Genomic DNA, 15,362 nt, shown 5'->3' with positions numbered 1-15,362 from the left:
CAAAAATGACAAAAATGACAAAAATGACAAAAATGACAAAAATGACAAAAATGACAAAAACATGATAAAAATGACAAAAATGATAAAAAAGACACAAATTACAAAAATGACAAAAATGACAAAAATGACAAAAATGACAAAAATGACAAAAATGACAAAAATGACAAAAATGACAAAAATGACAAAAATAACAAAAATGACAAAAATGACAAAAATGACAAAAATGACAAAAATGACAAAAATGACAAAAATGACAAAAATGACAAAAATGACAAAAATGACAAAAATGACAAAAATGACAAAAATGACAAAAATGACAAAAATGACAAAAATGACAAAAATGACAAAAATGACAAAAATGACAAAAATGACAAAAATGACAAAAATGACAAAAATGACAAAAATGATAAAAATGACAAAAATGACAAAAATGACAAAAATGACAAAAATGACAAAAATGACAAAAATGACAAAAATGACAAAAATGACAAAAATGACAAAAATGACAAAAATGACAAAAATGACAAAAATGACAAAAATGACAATAATGACAAAAATGACAAAAATGACAAAAATGACAAAAATGACAAAAATGACAAAAATGACAAAAATGACAAAAATGACAAAAATGACAAAAATGACAAAAATGACAAAAATGACAAAAATGACAAAAATGACAAAAATGACAAAAATGACAAAAATGACAAAAATGACAAAAATGACAAAAATGACAAAATTGACAAAAACGACAAAATTGACAAAAACGACAAAAATGATAAAAATTACAGAAATGACAAAAGTTACAAAAATTACAAAAATTTCAAAATTTAAAAAAATTACAAAAATTTCAAAAATTACAAAAATTAAAAAATGACAAAAATGACAAAATTTTAAAAAATACAAAAATTACAAAAATTCCAAAAATGATAAAAAATGACAAAAAATAACAAAAATGACAAAAAAAATGACAAAAATCACAAAAAATTACAAAATTTTCAAAAATGACAAAAACTAACAAAAAATGACAAAAATGACAAAAAAGACAAAAATGACAAAAATGACAAAAATGACAAAATGACAAAAATGACAAAAGAGACAAAAATGCCAAAAATGATAAAAAAATGACAAAAACGCCAAAAATCACAAAAATGACTAAAATGACAAAAATGACAAAAATGACAAAAATGACAAAAATGACAAAAATGACAAAAATGACAAAAATGACAAAAATGACAAAAATGACAAAAATGACAAAAATGACAAAAATGACAAAAATGACAAAAGGGACAAAAGGGACAAAAAGGACAAAAAGGACAAAAATGACAAAAATGACAAAAATGACAAAAATGACAAAAATGACAAAAATGACAAAAATGACAAAAATGACAAAAATAACAAAAATGACAAAAATGACAAAAATGACAAAAATGACAAAAATGACAAAAATGACAAAAATGACAAAAATGACAAAAATGACAAAAATGACAAAAATGACAAAAATGACAAAAATGACAAAAATGACAAAAATGACAAAAATGACAAAAATGACAAAAATGACAAAAATGACAAAAATGACAAAAATGACAAAAATGACAAAAATGACAAAAATGACAAAAATGACAAAAATGACAAAAATGACAAAAATGACAAAAATGACAAAAATGACAAAAATGACAAAAATGACAAAAATGACAAAAATGACAAAAATGACAAAAATGACAAAAATGACAAAAATGACAAAAATGACAAAAATGACAAAAATGACAAAAATGACAAAAATGACAAAAATGACAAAAATGACAAAAATGACAAAAATGACAAAAATGACAAAAATGACAAAAATGACAAAAATGACAAAAATGACAAAAATGACAAAAATGACAAAAATGACAAAAATGACAAAAATGACAAAAATGACAAAAATGACAAAAATGACAAAAATGACAAAAATGACAAAAATGACAAAAATGACAAAAATGACAAAAATGACAAAAATGACAAAAATGACAAAAATGACAAAAATGACAAAAATGACAAAAATGACAAAAATGACAAAAATGACAAAAATGACAAAAATGACAAAAATGACAAAAATGACAAAAATGACAAAAATGACAAAAATTACAAAAATGACAAAAATTACAAAAATGACAAAAATGACAAAAATGACAAAAATGACAAAAATGACAAAAATTACAAAAATTACAAAAATTACAAAAATTACAAAAATGACAAAAATTACAAAAATGACAAAAATGACAAAAATGACAAAAATGACAAAAATGACAAAAATGACAGAAATGACAAAAATGACAAAAATGACAAAAATGACAAAAATTACAAAAATTACAAAAATGACAAAAATGACAAAAATGACAAAAATGACAAAAATGACAAAAACGACAAAAATTATTAAAATAACAAACATGAAAAATGTTAAAAATGTTAAAAATGACAAAAATGACAAAAATGACAAAAATGACAAGAATGACAAAAATGACAAAAATTACAAAATTGACAAAAATGGCAAAATGAAAATGAATAAAAAATATGACAAGAATTACATAAATGTAAAAAAAAAATGGTTTAAAATTCTATCCATCTTTCAATCTCGCGCAAAGAATACTTATTTGAGAGCTGAACAACTAATGTTCCCAATGTTTAGTTTCCTGTTACAAAACTTTCATTTACCGAGAGTTAACAACTTCGTTTTCCCAAGATACACTGCTGAAAGTCGGAAAAGCAGCATCTGTAATCTGAAGAAGCCTGGTGTTGAGCTGAGTTACTAAAACATAGTTGTTTGGGTGTAAAACTTTCCCCCGCACTTTCGAGAGAGGCACCAAGCAAAGATTTGCTGTTTTCCCGGAGAATATTAGGTTTCATTACAAGAAGTTTTCAGTTTGTTTTTTTCTTCTCTCACTTTAGGAAAAGTTATCACTTTGCTGTAGGTGCCTCCTTAATTATGAGACCGGTTGAGTCAGTGAGGCAGCAAAAAGTAACTTAACGCGTCCAGAAACAGACGGAAGCGATGCAGTTAGGGTAATTTAAAACTTTCATTTCTCGGTCGGTTGAAAGTTTTTTGCTTAACCAGAAGCACAAATTGTTTATCTTACGCAATCGATGACGCTGTAACAACTTGAAAAAATTTAAAGTACAAAAAACTTAATAGAACTGAAACAAATTTCGATAATCTGTTAAATAGAAGCTCCAATAAAAAGAAAATGGAAGCCAGATTTCCATTAGCAGCATTATTGGAAATCCGTGACCCGAATAACCCGTTCAATTGCGCGGAATTTGCGGAACTATAAAGCGAAGAATTTTCCTTCCGCCAGCAAGACTGATGTAAAACTTTTGAGCCGGGTGGCGTCTTACAGAAGAAGGGCAGAAGATTTTCGCTTGGCAAATAGAACGTAAAATATGTGAAAGAAAGTCGCAATCGTATAATCGATGCCGATTTATAGCCAAATCACGTATCAACACAGCGGGTGCTAGGGTGGACGATAAAAGTGATTTAAAATTAATTTAGACAAAAAGTATGAAGGATACTGAGTTTGAGAATCTTCTTAATTGAAAAAGGTCAATTGAAGATTAAAAAACTAAAAAAAGGGACCCACCCTCTTACGATCAACCGAAGATGAAATAGTGCCAGCAGGAAGAATGACATTAAAAACTTTGCAGATTTTGCCAATCCCCTTCGGCTAAGTGTACTGTAGTAGTTACGAGAACGTATATAGTTAGTTAGTTGATACGAAATGCAAGCGCCAAGTGACTTTTTTCCGTTCATTCATTCCCTCGCAATTGAAGAAATAAAACTTCGACACAGAAGATATGCATGTAGATTTGAATTGGCTCCCCCGATCAAAACAAAGTCATTTGATTGCAATTCAAATGCTTTTTATGGCTTGACTAAAGGAACCATCAAATGCAAATATAACCCAATTTTATCGGTACTTAAAAGTACTTAGAGTACATTTTGAGTTTATCTATCAAAATGTAGGTACTCACATGACTAATCACATAATGGAGTGTAAGAAAATAATAAATTTAGAATCTTCTTTCAAATGGGGAACTGAAATCGTCATTTTTGTCATGTTTTTGTTAATTTTATCATTTTTGCCATTTTTGTCATTTTTGTCATTTTTGGGATTTTTGTGATTTTTGTAAGTTTTGTAATTTTTGCCATTTTTGTAATTTTTGCTTTTTTTTGTCATTTTTATCATTTTTGTCATTTTTGTCACTTTTGTCATTTTTGTCATTTTTGTCATTTTTGTCATTTTTGTCATTTTTGTCATTTTTGTCATTTTTGTCATTTTTGTCATTTTTGTCATTTTTGTCATTTTTGTCATTTTTGTCATTTTTGTCATTTTTGTCATTTTTGTCATTTTTGTCATTTTTGTCATTTTTGTCATTTTTGTCATTTTTGTCATTTTTGTCATTTTTGTCATTTTTGTCATTTTTGTCATTTTTGTAATTTTTTAAATTTTTGTCATTTTTTGTCATTTTTGTCACTTTGTCATTTTTGTCATTTTTGTCATTTTTGTCATTTTCGTCATTTTCGTCATTTTTGTCATTTTTGTCATTTTAGTCATTTTAGTCATTTTAGTCATTTTAGTCATTTTAGTCATTTTAGTCATTTTAGTCATTTTTGTCATTTTTGTCAATTTTGTCATTTTTGTCATTTTTGTCATTTTTGTCATTTTTGTCATTTTTGTCATTTTTGTCATTTTTGTCATTTTTGTCATTTTTGTCATTTTTTGTCATTTTTGTCATTTTTGTCATTTTTGTCATTTTTGTCATTTTTGTTATTTTTGTAATTTTTGTCATTTTTGTCATTTTTGTCATTTTTGTCATTTTTGTCATTTTTGTCATTTTTGTCATTTTTGTCATTTTTGTCATTTTTGTCATTTTTGTCATTTTTGTCATTTTTGTCATTTTTGTCATTAATTTTCATCATTTTTGTCATTTAACTCGTTTTCCTTAATTTTTTTTCATTTTTATAATTTTTTTTCATTTTTATCATTTTTGTCATTTTCGTCATTTTTGTCATTTTTGTCATTTTTTTCATTTTTGTCATTTTTGTCATTTTTGTCATTTTTGTCATTTTTGTTATTTTCGTCATTTTTGTCATTTTTGTCATTTTTGTAATGTTTGTCATTTTTGTCTATTATCCACTTACCTATTGCTTACTGCCTATTTCCTATTGAATATCGTATATTGCCTATTGCCTATAGCCTGTTTTCAGTTGCCAATTGCTTATTGCATATTGCCTATTGCATATTACCTTTTGACTATTGCCTATTGCCTTTTGCCTATTGCCTATTGACTTTTGCTTATCGTTTATCGTCATTTGCGTTTTGCCTATTGTCTATTGCTTTTTGCCTATTTGCCTTTTTGCCTATTTGCCTTTTTGCCTTTTTCCCTTTTTGCCTTTTCGCCTTTTTTCTTTTTGCCTTATTGCCTTTTTGCCTTATCGCCTTATTGCTTTATTGCCTTATCACCTTTTTGCCTTTTCGCCTTTTGCCTTTTAGCCTTTTAGCCTTTTAGCCTTTTTGCCTTTTTGCCTTTTTGCCATTTTGCCATTTTGCCATTTTGCCTTTTTGCCTTTTTGCCTTTTTGCCTTTTTGCCTTTTTGCCTATTTGCCTATTTGCCTATTTGCCTTTTTGCCTTTTTGCCTTTTTGCCTTTTTGCCTTTTTGCCTTTTTGCCTTTTTGCCTTTTTGCCTTTTTGCCTTTTTGCCTTTTTGCCTTTTTGCCTTTTTGCCTTTTTGCCTTTTTGCCTTTTTGCCTTTTTGCCTTTTTGCCTTTTTGCATTTTTGCCTTTTTGCCTTTTTGCCTTTTTGCCTTTTTGCCTTTTTGCCTTTTTGCCTTTTTGCCTTTTTGCCTTTTTGCCTTTTTGCCTATTTGCCTTTTTGCCTTTTTGCCTTTTTGCCTTTTTGCCTTTTTGCCTTTTTGCCTTTTTGCCTTTTTGCCTTTTTGCCTTTTTGCCTTTTTGCCTTTTTGCCTTTTTGCCTTTTTGCCTTTTTGCCTTTTTGCCTTTTTTCCTTTTTGCCTTTTTGCCAATTAACTATTTTCTATTGCCTATTGGCTATTGCCTATTATCTATTGTCTATTGCATATTGCTTATTTCACATGCTATTTGCCTATTGCTTTATTGTTTCTACTACTCAACTTACAGCACACACAATTCTGTTACCTATTGTCTCTTACCTACAACCTACTGCTATTATTGCCTGTTTTCTATTGCTCATTGTCTATTTTCTATTGCCTAATGCCTATTGCCTATTGTTTTTGCCTATAATTTAATGACTTTTGCCTATTGAAAATAATGGCCCATTTTGTATACCTTTTGCTTTAGGCTTATTTTCTATTGGCTATTACCTGATAATTATTGCTGGTGCCTAATTGAAAAAAAAAAAATCATTGTTCGTTCCTGATTCTTGGCAGATTTCACAATTGATTTTTTGTTAAATCAAGTAATTTTAAGAATTTTAAGAGCAATATAGAATAAGTCTTTCCACATTTCACAATAGAGAAGCGGGGCGACAAAATCCGTTGTAGAGTATTCCAGTTTAATTGTTCCACTTTGCTGCGGAAGACATTCGCTTCTCCACCAGCCAGCCAAATGTTCAACATCTGTGACCGCCACACGATGGAACTTTTCAAACCCCATGCACACCGACTGCTTCAGGCGACTTCAACGCACCTTCCTCCGCATGACGACGACGCTTTCGGGGAAGAAAAAGCCACACACTTACCGAGGCGTCAGTCCCCATATCCATCAGCCAGGAACCGCAACGAACGTTGTCCTCCTCATGGTCCTCGTCAGCGTCATGGAAGTCCACCAAGTTGAAGGAAGCCATCAACAAGCTGCTGTCTGGTGCGGTTTTCCTTTTCTTTGTGAATCGGTTCGTGTGGGTGTGTGTCGATACATTTTTCGTCAAGCTTTTCCCGGTGCTTTCTTCTGCTTGACGCTTCTTCCTGGTGAAAGGAATCGGCTTCAATGAGTTACCCGAACTTGAATCCTGAAATTCGACTCATATGTGTAAATTCAAAATTACGATATTCAGAGTTAGAATGTCGATTCTGAAATTCAGAGCTTCGAACCGAAAATTTAACTGATAGGAGGATCGATCCGCTGAGTTTTTTTCTGCTCCTCAAAAAGCAAACCAGCAGTCCAAGTGAAGGATATAAGAGGACCAAACAGGATTGATGGTGGCGGTTTTCTTTTTTATTAAAACGATTCCAGGTCTGTAGGTCAGTTGGTTTTCTGTCGATGCTGGTCGAGGCGAGTTCGCCTTCCATCCGTTGTTATTGGAACGAGGTTTATTTTCCGCTAAGGAACAGATGGAATGTACCGATTCCATCCTTTGAAATGTACCCACCTGACAAAAACTATCGTTATTGAATTTCTCCGATTCTCTGCTGCCATTTTCGATTGAGTTTATCAGAGATTCGATAGGATAACATTTTTGACAAAGACTATTTTCAACATCATATATTTCGTCACAAGGGGGGAATATCTCATCGAAAATTTTACAACTCAACAAATAGTTAATCTATTTACGTGGGACATTCGGTTATCAAGGCCTTGGGTTGGGCAAGTTCCCTGGTCCGACGTGAGGCCTTGGCATAGAGAGCTTCCGGCTTGACCGAGTACGGACTATCACTGTTGTAGGTGCAGAGATTTTGGCACCTGGGTAGAATCATAGGTTTCACCTGATGCATTTCCCCGGAACTCAAAACTCGTCGATCCATACAGGCAACCCGCTTCATCGGAAAACACCGGTACACTTCATGATAATCGAGCTTTGGCTGGCTCAGCAGTTTTATCCGATGACTGGCCTCATACATCTTAGCTTGTTCCGAAACTTTGGTCAATGGATCGGCCGCATGACAGTGGCACTTGTCCCTTGGAAGATTACAGGTGTGCATTTTCATCGTCGGTTGTTTGGGTCTCGAGAGTTTTTGGATTCCAGGCTTCAAGAGTCCTATGGGGACTTTGTAGCGCTACATATAAAATTAAAACAATCTTCTAGTCAAAACAAATAAAAAAATAAAAACAATCCGTCACATACCCTTTCCCTCAGGGCCATCTCCTTGGCATAATCTTTCTTCGGTTCGGAAAGTCCGCTCAGGTACTTGCCGTGAACCTTCCACTCGTCCTGGGTCCAGGCTTTTTTGGGCTTCTTTTTACATTTTGGCGGCTTGGCCGGTTGGACGTTTTTCGTTTTACTGCCGCCACCGAAACAACCCATAGATGGTTTAAAGCAAGTGAAATTTTAAATTTTGAGAGCGCACGGAACGCACGACGAAATTTTGTTGTCAAATTTTGGACGGTTTGGACCGAAAACGCCAAAAAAAAAAAAAATAAATCACAGGGTGCTTGGATTGATCAGCGGTTGGGTACATTTTCGATCTCAGTTTATTAATCGCAGCGCACTAAATTGGACTGCGCACTCATGACTGCGACATTTGTGCGAACTTGTGCGACCTGTCAAATCAGTGTAAAATCTGTCGGAGTTCTACACGCTAACCTCTTTTCAGACAACCTTTGTACGGATTACTGCGACTGCAAACATTGCACGAAATCCAATTTTCAATGAAAGAGATAATACATAAATAATTTCTTACCTAATATTTTTCAAAATTTGACAATATATAATAATTTTTCAAACTTGTTGTTCAAGTTTTAAAATCTCCTTTTATTTCCTGGGATTTTAACGCCTGGGCGTTATTCATCCCCTAATTAAGAATCTCTATATATTCTTTTAAGCTCTTTACAATACTCAAAAATTGTATCCATCTATATTTTTCATTTTCGAACAGAAACAAAATTGGTAAAATTATTAAATTTGTATCTAAAAAACAATCGAATTTTAAATTCAATGAAATTCACATATTTAACCAATTTCTTAGATTGAATATATTTACAATACTTTTTTATCTTCAAATTTGACTTATTTAAAAGTTGTTTGAAATTATGAAAATTTTCCGAACTTAAAAATACCTAAAAATGTTGCAAATTTAGCAAACGAAGTATTAAACAAAATCGAAAAATATAACCAATTTTTCAAATTATAGACATTTTATTAATTTTACAATTGTTTTTAAAATCACAAATAAGAATAATTTTACAAACTTAACAAATATTACAAAAAATACAAAAAATCAAAAAGTAAAAATCAAAAAGTAAAAAGTGCAAAACATTTAACAGTGAAAAAGTGAAAAAATGGAAAAGGGAAAAAGTGAAAAAAATTAAAAAGTGAAAAAATTAGTGAAAGAGTCAAAAAGTGAAAAAGTGAAAAAGAAAAAAGAAAAAGAGTCAAAAACTCAAAAACTCAAAAACTCAAAATGTCAAAAAGTCAAAAAGTCAAAAAGTCAAAAAGTCAAAAAGTCAAAAAGTCAAAAAGTCAAAAAGTCAAAAAGTCAATAAGTCAAAAAGTCAAAAAGTCAAAAAGTCAATAAGTCAAAAAGTCAAAAAGTCAAAAACTCAAAACGTCAAAAAGTCGAAAAGCCAAAAAGTCAAAAAGTCAAAAAGTCAAAATTTCAAAAAGTCAAAATGTCAAAAAGTTGAATAGTCGAAAAGTCAAAAAGTCAAAAAGGTAGAAAAGTCAAAAAGGTCAAGGTCAGGTAAAAAAGTCAGTAAAAAATAACAAGTTAAAAAGTCACAAAGTAACAAAGTCAAAAAGTCAAAAAGTCGAAAAGTCAAAAAGTCAAAAAGTCAAAAAGTCAAAAAGTCAAAAAGTCAAAAAGTCAAAAAGTCAAAAAGTCAAAAAGTCAAAAAGTCAAAAAGTCAAAAAGTCAAGAAGTCATAGAGTCAAAAAGTCAAAAAGTCATATTTGATAAAAATAATGAAAAAGTAAAAAATCTAAAATTTTAAAAACACTTAAAAAAAGCACAGAACATAAAAAATAGAAAAACTCACAAAGTTGAAAATTGATCGAAATCAAAGAGTTAAAAATCAAAATAAAATCTGAAATCATAGAGTGTCTTAGAGTCTTAATGTCTTTGTATCTAAGAGTGCTGGAGTCTTTGGATCTTTGAGTATGCAGTCTTTGAGTCTTCAAGTTTTTAAGTTTTTGAGTCTTTGTCTTTGAGTCTTCTAGTCTGAGAGTCTTAGAATATTTGAGTCCAGGAGTCTGAGAATTTTCGAGAATTAGAGGCCTAGTGTCTCAGATTGTTAGAGTCTTAACGTCTTAGAGTCTTAAAGCTTCAGAGTCCCAGAATCTTCGAGTTTTAGAGTCTTGGAGTCTTACATTCTTAAAATCTTGGATCCTTAGTGTTTTAGAGTCTTATAAGCTAATAAGAGGCCTAGGGTCTCAACGTCTTAGGGACCTAGTGTCTTAGAATCTTAAAGCCTCAGAGTCTTAGAGCTTTGAAATCTTAGCGTTTCGAAGTCTTAGAGTCATGCAAAAGTTTAAGAGGCTAAGAGTATTAGAGTCGAAGGTCTAAGAGTCTTGTAGTTTTAGAGTCTTGAAGTCTTGGAGTCTTAGAGTCCTGGAGTCTCGAAGGCTCAGAGTTTTGCATGCCTAGTGTCTCAAAGTCTTAGTGTCTTGGAGTCTTAAAGCCTGTGAATTTTGAAGTATTAGAGGCCTTGTGTCTCAGAATCCTAGAGTTTTGGAGTCTTTGAGTTTTAGAGTCTTAGAGTATTTGAAGCCTAGTGTTTTCAAAATCTTAGAGCCTTGAAGTCTTATGTTTTTCGAGTTTTTTAGTCTTAGAGTCTCTAAGGCTTAAGAGTATTACATGGCTAGTGTCTCAAAGTCCTAGAGCCTTAGAGTCATAGAGTTTTGGAGTCTGAGAGTATAAGAAGCCCAGTATTTCAAAATCTTAGAATCTTGGAGGCTTAGAGTCTTGGAGTCTTAAAAGCTAGGATCCTTTGAGTTTAAGAGTCCTAGATTATTAGTGCAAATGAGAGGCCTAGTGTCTCAACGTCTTAGAGTCCTAGTGTCTCAGAATCTTAAAGCCTCAGAGTCTAAGAGCTTTAAAATCTTAGCGTTTCGTAGTCTTAGAGTCATGCAAAAGTTTTAGAGTCTAAGAGTCTTAGAGTCTTGTGATCTTAGAGTCTTGAAGTCTTGAAATCTTAGAGTTTTAAAGTCTCGAAGGCTATGAGTTTTGCATGCCTAGTGTCTCAAAGTCTTAGTGTCTTGGAGTCTTATCTTTGAATTTTAAATTATTAGAAGCCTTGTATCTCAGAATCCTAGAGTTTTGGAGTCTTTGAGTTTTAGAGTCTTAGAGTTTTGGGGTCTTAGAGTATTTGGAGCCTAGTGTTTCAAAATCTTAGAGTTTTGAAAACTAAGGCTAAGAGTACTGCATGCCTAGTGTCTTGAAGTCTTTGAGCCTTAGAGTCATAGAGTCTAAGAGTCTTTGAATTTTGAAGTATTAAAGGCCTATAGTGTCTCAAAATCTTAGTCTTGGAGTCTTTGAGATTTACAGTCTTAGAGTTTTGGAGTTTGAGAGTATAAGAAGCCCAGTATTTCAAAAATTTAGAATCTTGGAGGCTTTAAAATCTTAGCGTTTCGGAGTCTTAGAGTCATGCAAAAGTTTTAGAGTCTAAGAGTATTAGAGTCTTGTAATCTTAGTTTTAAAGTCTCGAAGGCTTAGAGTATAAAATGCCTAGTGTATCAAAGTCTTAGAGTGTTGGAGTCTTAGAGTCTTTGAATTTTTCAATATTGGAGGCCTTGTGTCTCAGAATCCTAGAGTTTTGGAGCCTTTGAGTTTTAGAGTCTTAGAGTTTTGGAATCTTAGAGTATTTGAAGCCTAGTGTGTCAAAATCTTAGAGTCTTGAAGTCTTAGATTTTTCGAGTTTTGGAGTCTTAGAGTCTTAAATCTCGAAGGCTAAAAGCCTTAGAGTCATAGAGTCAAAGAGTCTTTGAATTTTGAAATATTAGAGGCCTAGTGTCTCAAAATCTGAGTCTTGGAGTCTTTGAGATTTACAGTTTTAGAGTTTTGGAGTCTCAGAGCATTAGAAGCCCAGTATTTCAAAATCATAAAATCTCGGAGGCTTAGAGTCTTGGAGTCTTAAAATGGATCCTTGGAGTTTAAGAGTCTTAGGTTATTAGTGCAAATGAGAGGCCTAGAGTCCCATAGAGTCCTAGTGTCTCAGAATCTTAAAGCCTCAGAGTCTTAGTGCTTTAAAACCTTAGCGTTTCGTCTTAGAATCATGCAAAAGTTTTAGAATCTAAGAGTCTTAGAGTCTTGTAATCTTAGAGTCTTGAAGTCTTGGAATCTTAGAATTTTAAAGTCTCGAAGGTTTAGAGTATATCATGCCTATTGTATCAAAGCCTTAGAGTGTTGGAGTCTTAGAGTCATGCAAAAGTTTTAGAGTAAGAGTCTTAGAGTCTTGTAATCTTAGAGTCTTGAAGTCTTGGAATCTTAGAGTTTTAAAGCCTTGAAGGCTTAGTGTATAACATGCCTAGTGTATCAAAGTCTTAGAGTCTTTGAATTTGAAGTATTAAAGCTTTATAGTTTGTCTGTGTTTATAGTCTTAGAGTCTTGGAGTTCTAGCGTTTAAGAGTCTTAGAGCTTTAGAGTTTTAGAGTCAGATTCAAAACAAATTCCTTAACTTTTTCAATGTTTTAAAAAATCTTGGTGTGCTTACGAGAAAACGAAAGATTTAAAATTTAAAACATGTTTTACAATCAACTTTTATAATTTTATCTGTTGTGACGTTATCGATTGTCGCATTTTTCGTTCAGCAGCACTCTTTTCATTTCGAAGATTTTCGTGCCACATGCCGATGACAGTGCGCAATAAATATTTGATTATTATCACCAGTACCAGCATCATCTCTAGTCGTGTTGTACCGACAGATTCGTGTTCTGCATATTTTTCTCCCTGAAGCCTACGTTGTGAATACTAAAGTATGTAAGTACGCCATCGAAGGAAGGAAGGAAGGAACTCTATGCCAATCTCAGTCAGGGACTCGAAACAGAAGCCGGATCCTAGAGTTTTGGGCTTAAAGAAAAGTTAACATACACTTGCAACTATGTATTACAATAACATCCGGAACATGGGTCTTTCTGGTGCTGTTTTTACCGAGTAATTCCAATCTTAAGCCGAAAGCATAATTCTTCCTTTACGATCTTCTTCTACAAGATATCCAAACAGTGTGGTCCAAAATCAAAAAGGGATTGGTTTGGCTAAACTTTGCCATAATTTGTATTCATTGAAAATTATATTCATATCCAGCCAACTGAAAGAAGGGAGGCATGGCTGGATCTGTTCCGTCCGGTTTTGAAACTTTTTTAGGGGCTGGGTTCGATATTGACACATACAAAAAGTAGTTTGGCAGTTTGCTGGTGTGACCGAGCATTGCACTTGAACCCCAAAGACCCCAAAGAGGCAGCAATTCGGCAGTGCGACACTAGAGAAGTGGGCATGTGGTTTTGTGGCCGACCGCTTCGATGAAGTGCAGGAAAAAGGCCCTAGAATCCGAAACCCAACCGGCCTGTTTTGGATGCGAAGGAAAAGAGAAGGACACCAACTCTCTACTCGGAACAATTTTTCCAACCACAACGGGAAGTAAAGCTTAGTTCTTTTAGAAATGGGACAGTTACGAATGCGTGTATCTAAAAAACCATTCGTTTGAACGAAATACTTTCTATGAAGAAAAAGAAGGTAATGTTATGATCTTTCATGAAAAAATTTGAAAAAAAATATTTACCGTTTTTTGTTAAAGAAATTTCTACTTTATTCTTGGTATCTCCCATTGGCCGGCGCACACTTTTTTCAGCCATGGTATTGATCAGTTTCTCCAACTTATACTTCGTAAAATCTATATTTTAGGTGGCTTCACCCTCCTTCTTCAATTTCTGATACTTTTTGGTCCAATACTTCTCTGGAAACTGGAAACTGGAAGCATTTTAGTGGATACAGTTGTTTCAAAATGAACAAATTTGATTATTTTTGACCACATTTTTGAACGTTTTTTTTTTCGGTATCGGTTTTACAGCTTAAGAGCTTTGTAACTATCAAAAAATGGTCGTTTGAGGTTGGATTTCAATGAGTCATCACTAGGCAACACTTTCAGCTTATCGGAGAAAATTGCTTTGGACATTTCAGCGATCTACCCTTAGTTTTTCGTTTATTGAAAATTAAAAATGCTGGTATGAGACTTGACTTCCTTGATGATCCTTAACCGTTGTTGCCGATCATGTGCTTCTCTCCAATGCTTGATTTGAACTTTGTGGACATTATTGACTGTGTTTGCATACTTATCCACCACAAAAACTCAGTAATTCTTTGAATAATCAACGGTTTTGTCAGCTGTCAATTTGATAATGACGTATTTTCAAGGAAACTGTGCAAAATTATTTTATTCTTTTTCTCTTGCATCGTACATATCTCAAAAACGCGTGAATTTTAAATTTTGAAAAAAATAGGTCGAATAGTACTTTTTACAGGCAACAAAATGCTGTCAAAATTTTCAATATCCAATAACTAGTTAACGAGCTATTAGCAAATGAAAGTGTCCCATTTCTAAAAGAACTAAGCTTTATTTTCTTGATGTGAGTCGCACTGAAAACTACACTTGTTGTGGCAGTTTTGTAATTGTACAGATGTTCTCTAATCCCAAACCAGATGGGTCTTCTAGACTTGAATTGAGCAAAGTAAAAACTCTTCTTTTCCTAAAAAAATAGGAAAAACTCAGGCGAAACTTAAAAATTAATTGTCCTTACTTCTGTAAGCAAAAAAATCTAAAATGAAGCGAAGAGTAGTGAAAAATAGTCAAGAAACTAAAAAGTTCCTTCCGAAAATTATACATAACTTATTAAAAATAAAGCAATTTAAATATTCAACATTAAATCATAAAAATGCACAAAATGTAAGCTTCTTCAAGCCAAAAATTTGCTATCACCCACTGCTATCACGTGTTTTAATCAGACACGGCTTTTCGATGGCCTGAGAAAAGTCGTCTTCTGTTCCATAAGTTCCTATAGTTTAGCTTCATCTTGAGCAGGGTCAGGGGTCGGGATTTTCGCCTTACCAGAAACCAGAAACCGGGGAAAATTCTTACTTCAAGGAATTCCAGAAGAAGCAGAGCGGGTAAAACGGGCCTTACTACTTAGAGTGCTATGTATTTAGAAACGCAGCCACCAGATGGGATCGAGAATGAGGGTACTCTATTTTACAACCCCATTTGCCAACCCCGGCTTTCCGTTGGCCATTTGCCAAAAGTCGGACCGAACACAGTGCTGCGACTAGCGTGAAAACTATAACCGATTCCGAGTTGCGATTTTGCAGCAGTAGCATCCTCGATTTCCGTCCGCTTTTTGTGTCCCCGTCCTTCTCATTCCCAGCGAAATCTCTGCGAGTCGTTTTGCGCGTTGAAACAAAATGTCCGCAATTAGATAGAAAATTAA

At 32.9% G+C, this 15,362-nt stretch overlaps 2 protein-coding genes across 2 annotated transcripts in view; both read right to left on the bottom strand.

Annotated features, from left to right (window-relative positions):
* LOC129741191 (uncharacterized) overlaps positions 1-15,362 on the bottom strand; it is a 302,643-nt gene that overhangs the window by 15,368 nt on the left and 271,913 nt on the right. The gene's annotated exons all lie outside the window — the stretch shown is intronic.
* On the bottom strand, positions 7,500-8,355 carry LOC129749032 (uncharacterized). The gene is made up of 2 exons (XM_055743858.1): positions 8,076-8,355; positions 7,500-8,007 (listed from the first exon to the last, which is right to left on the bottom strand). The coding sequence occupies exons 1-2, from the start codon at positions 8,253-8,255 to the stop codon at positions 7,561-7,563; spliced, it is 627 nt and encodes a 208-aa protein (XP_055599833.1). The 5' UTR covers positions 8,256-8,355; the 3' UTR covers positions 7,500-7,560.

This window comes from Uranotaenia lowii, chromosome 2 (genome assembly GCF_029784155.1).
Source record: "Uranotaenia lowii strain MFRU-FL chromosome 2, ASM2978415v1, whole genome shotgun sequence".
NCBI classification, from domain to species: domain Eukaryota; kingdom Metazoa; phylum Arthropoda; class Insecta; order Diptera; family Culicidae; genus Uranotaenia; species Uranotaenia lowii.
This window is presented reverse-complemented; position numbering and strand designations above follow the sequence as displayed.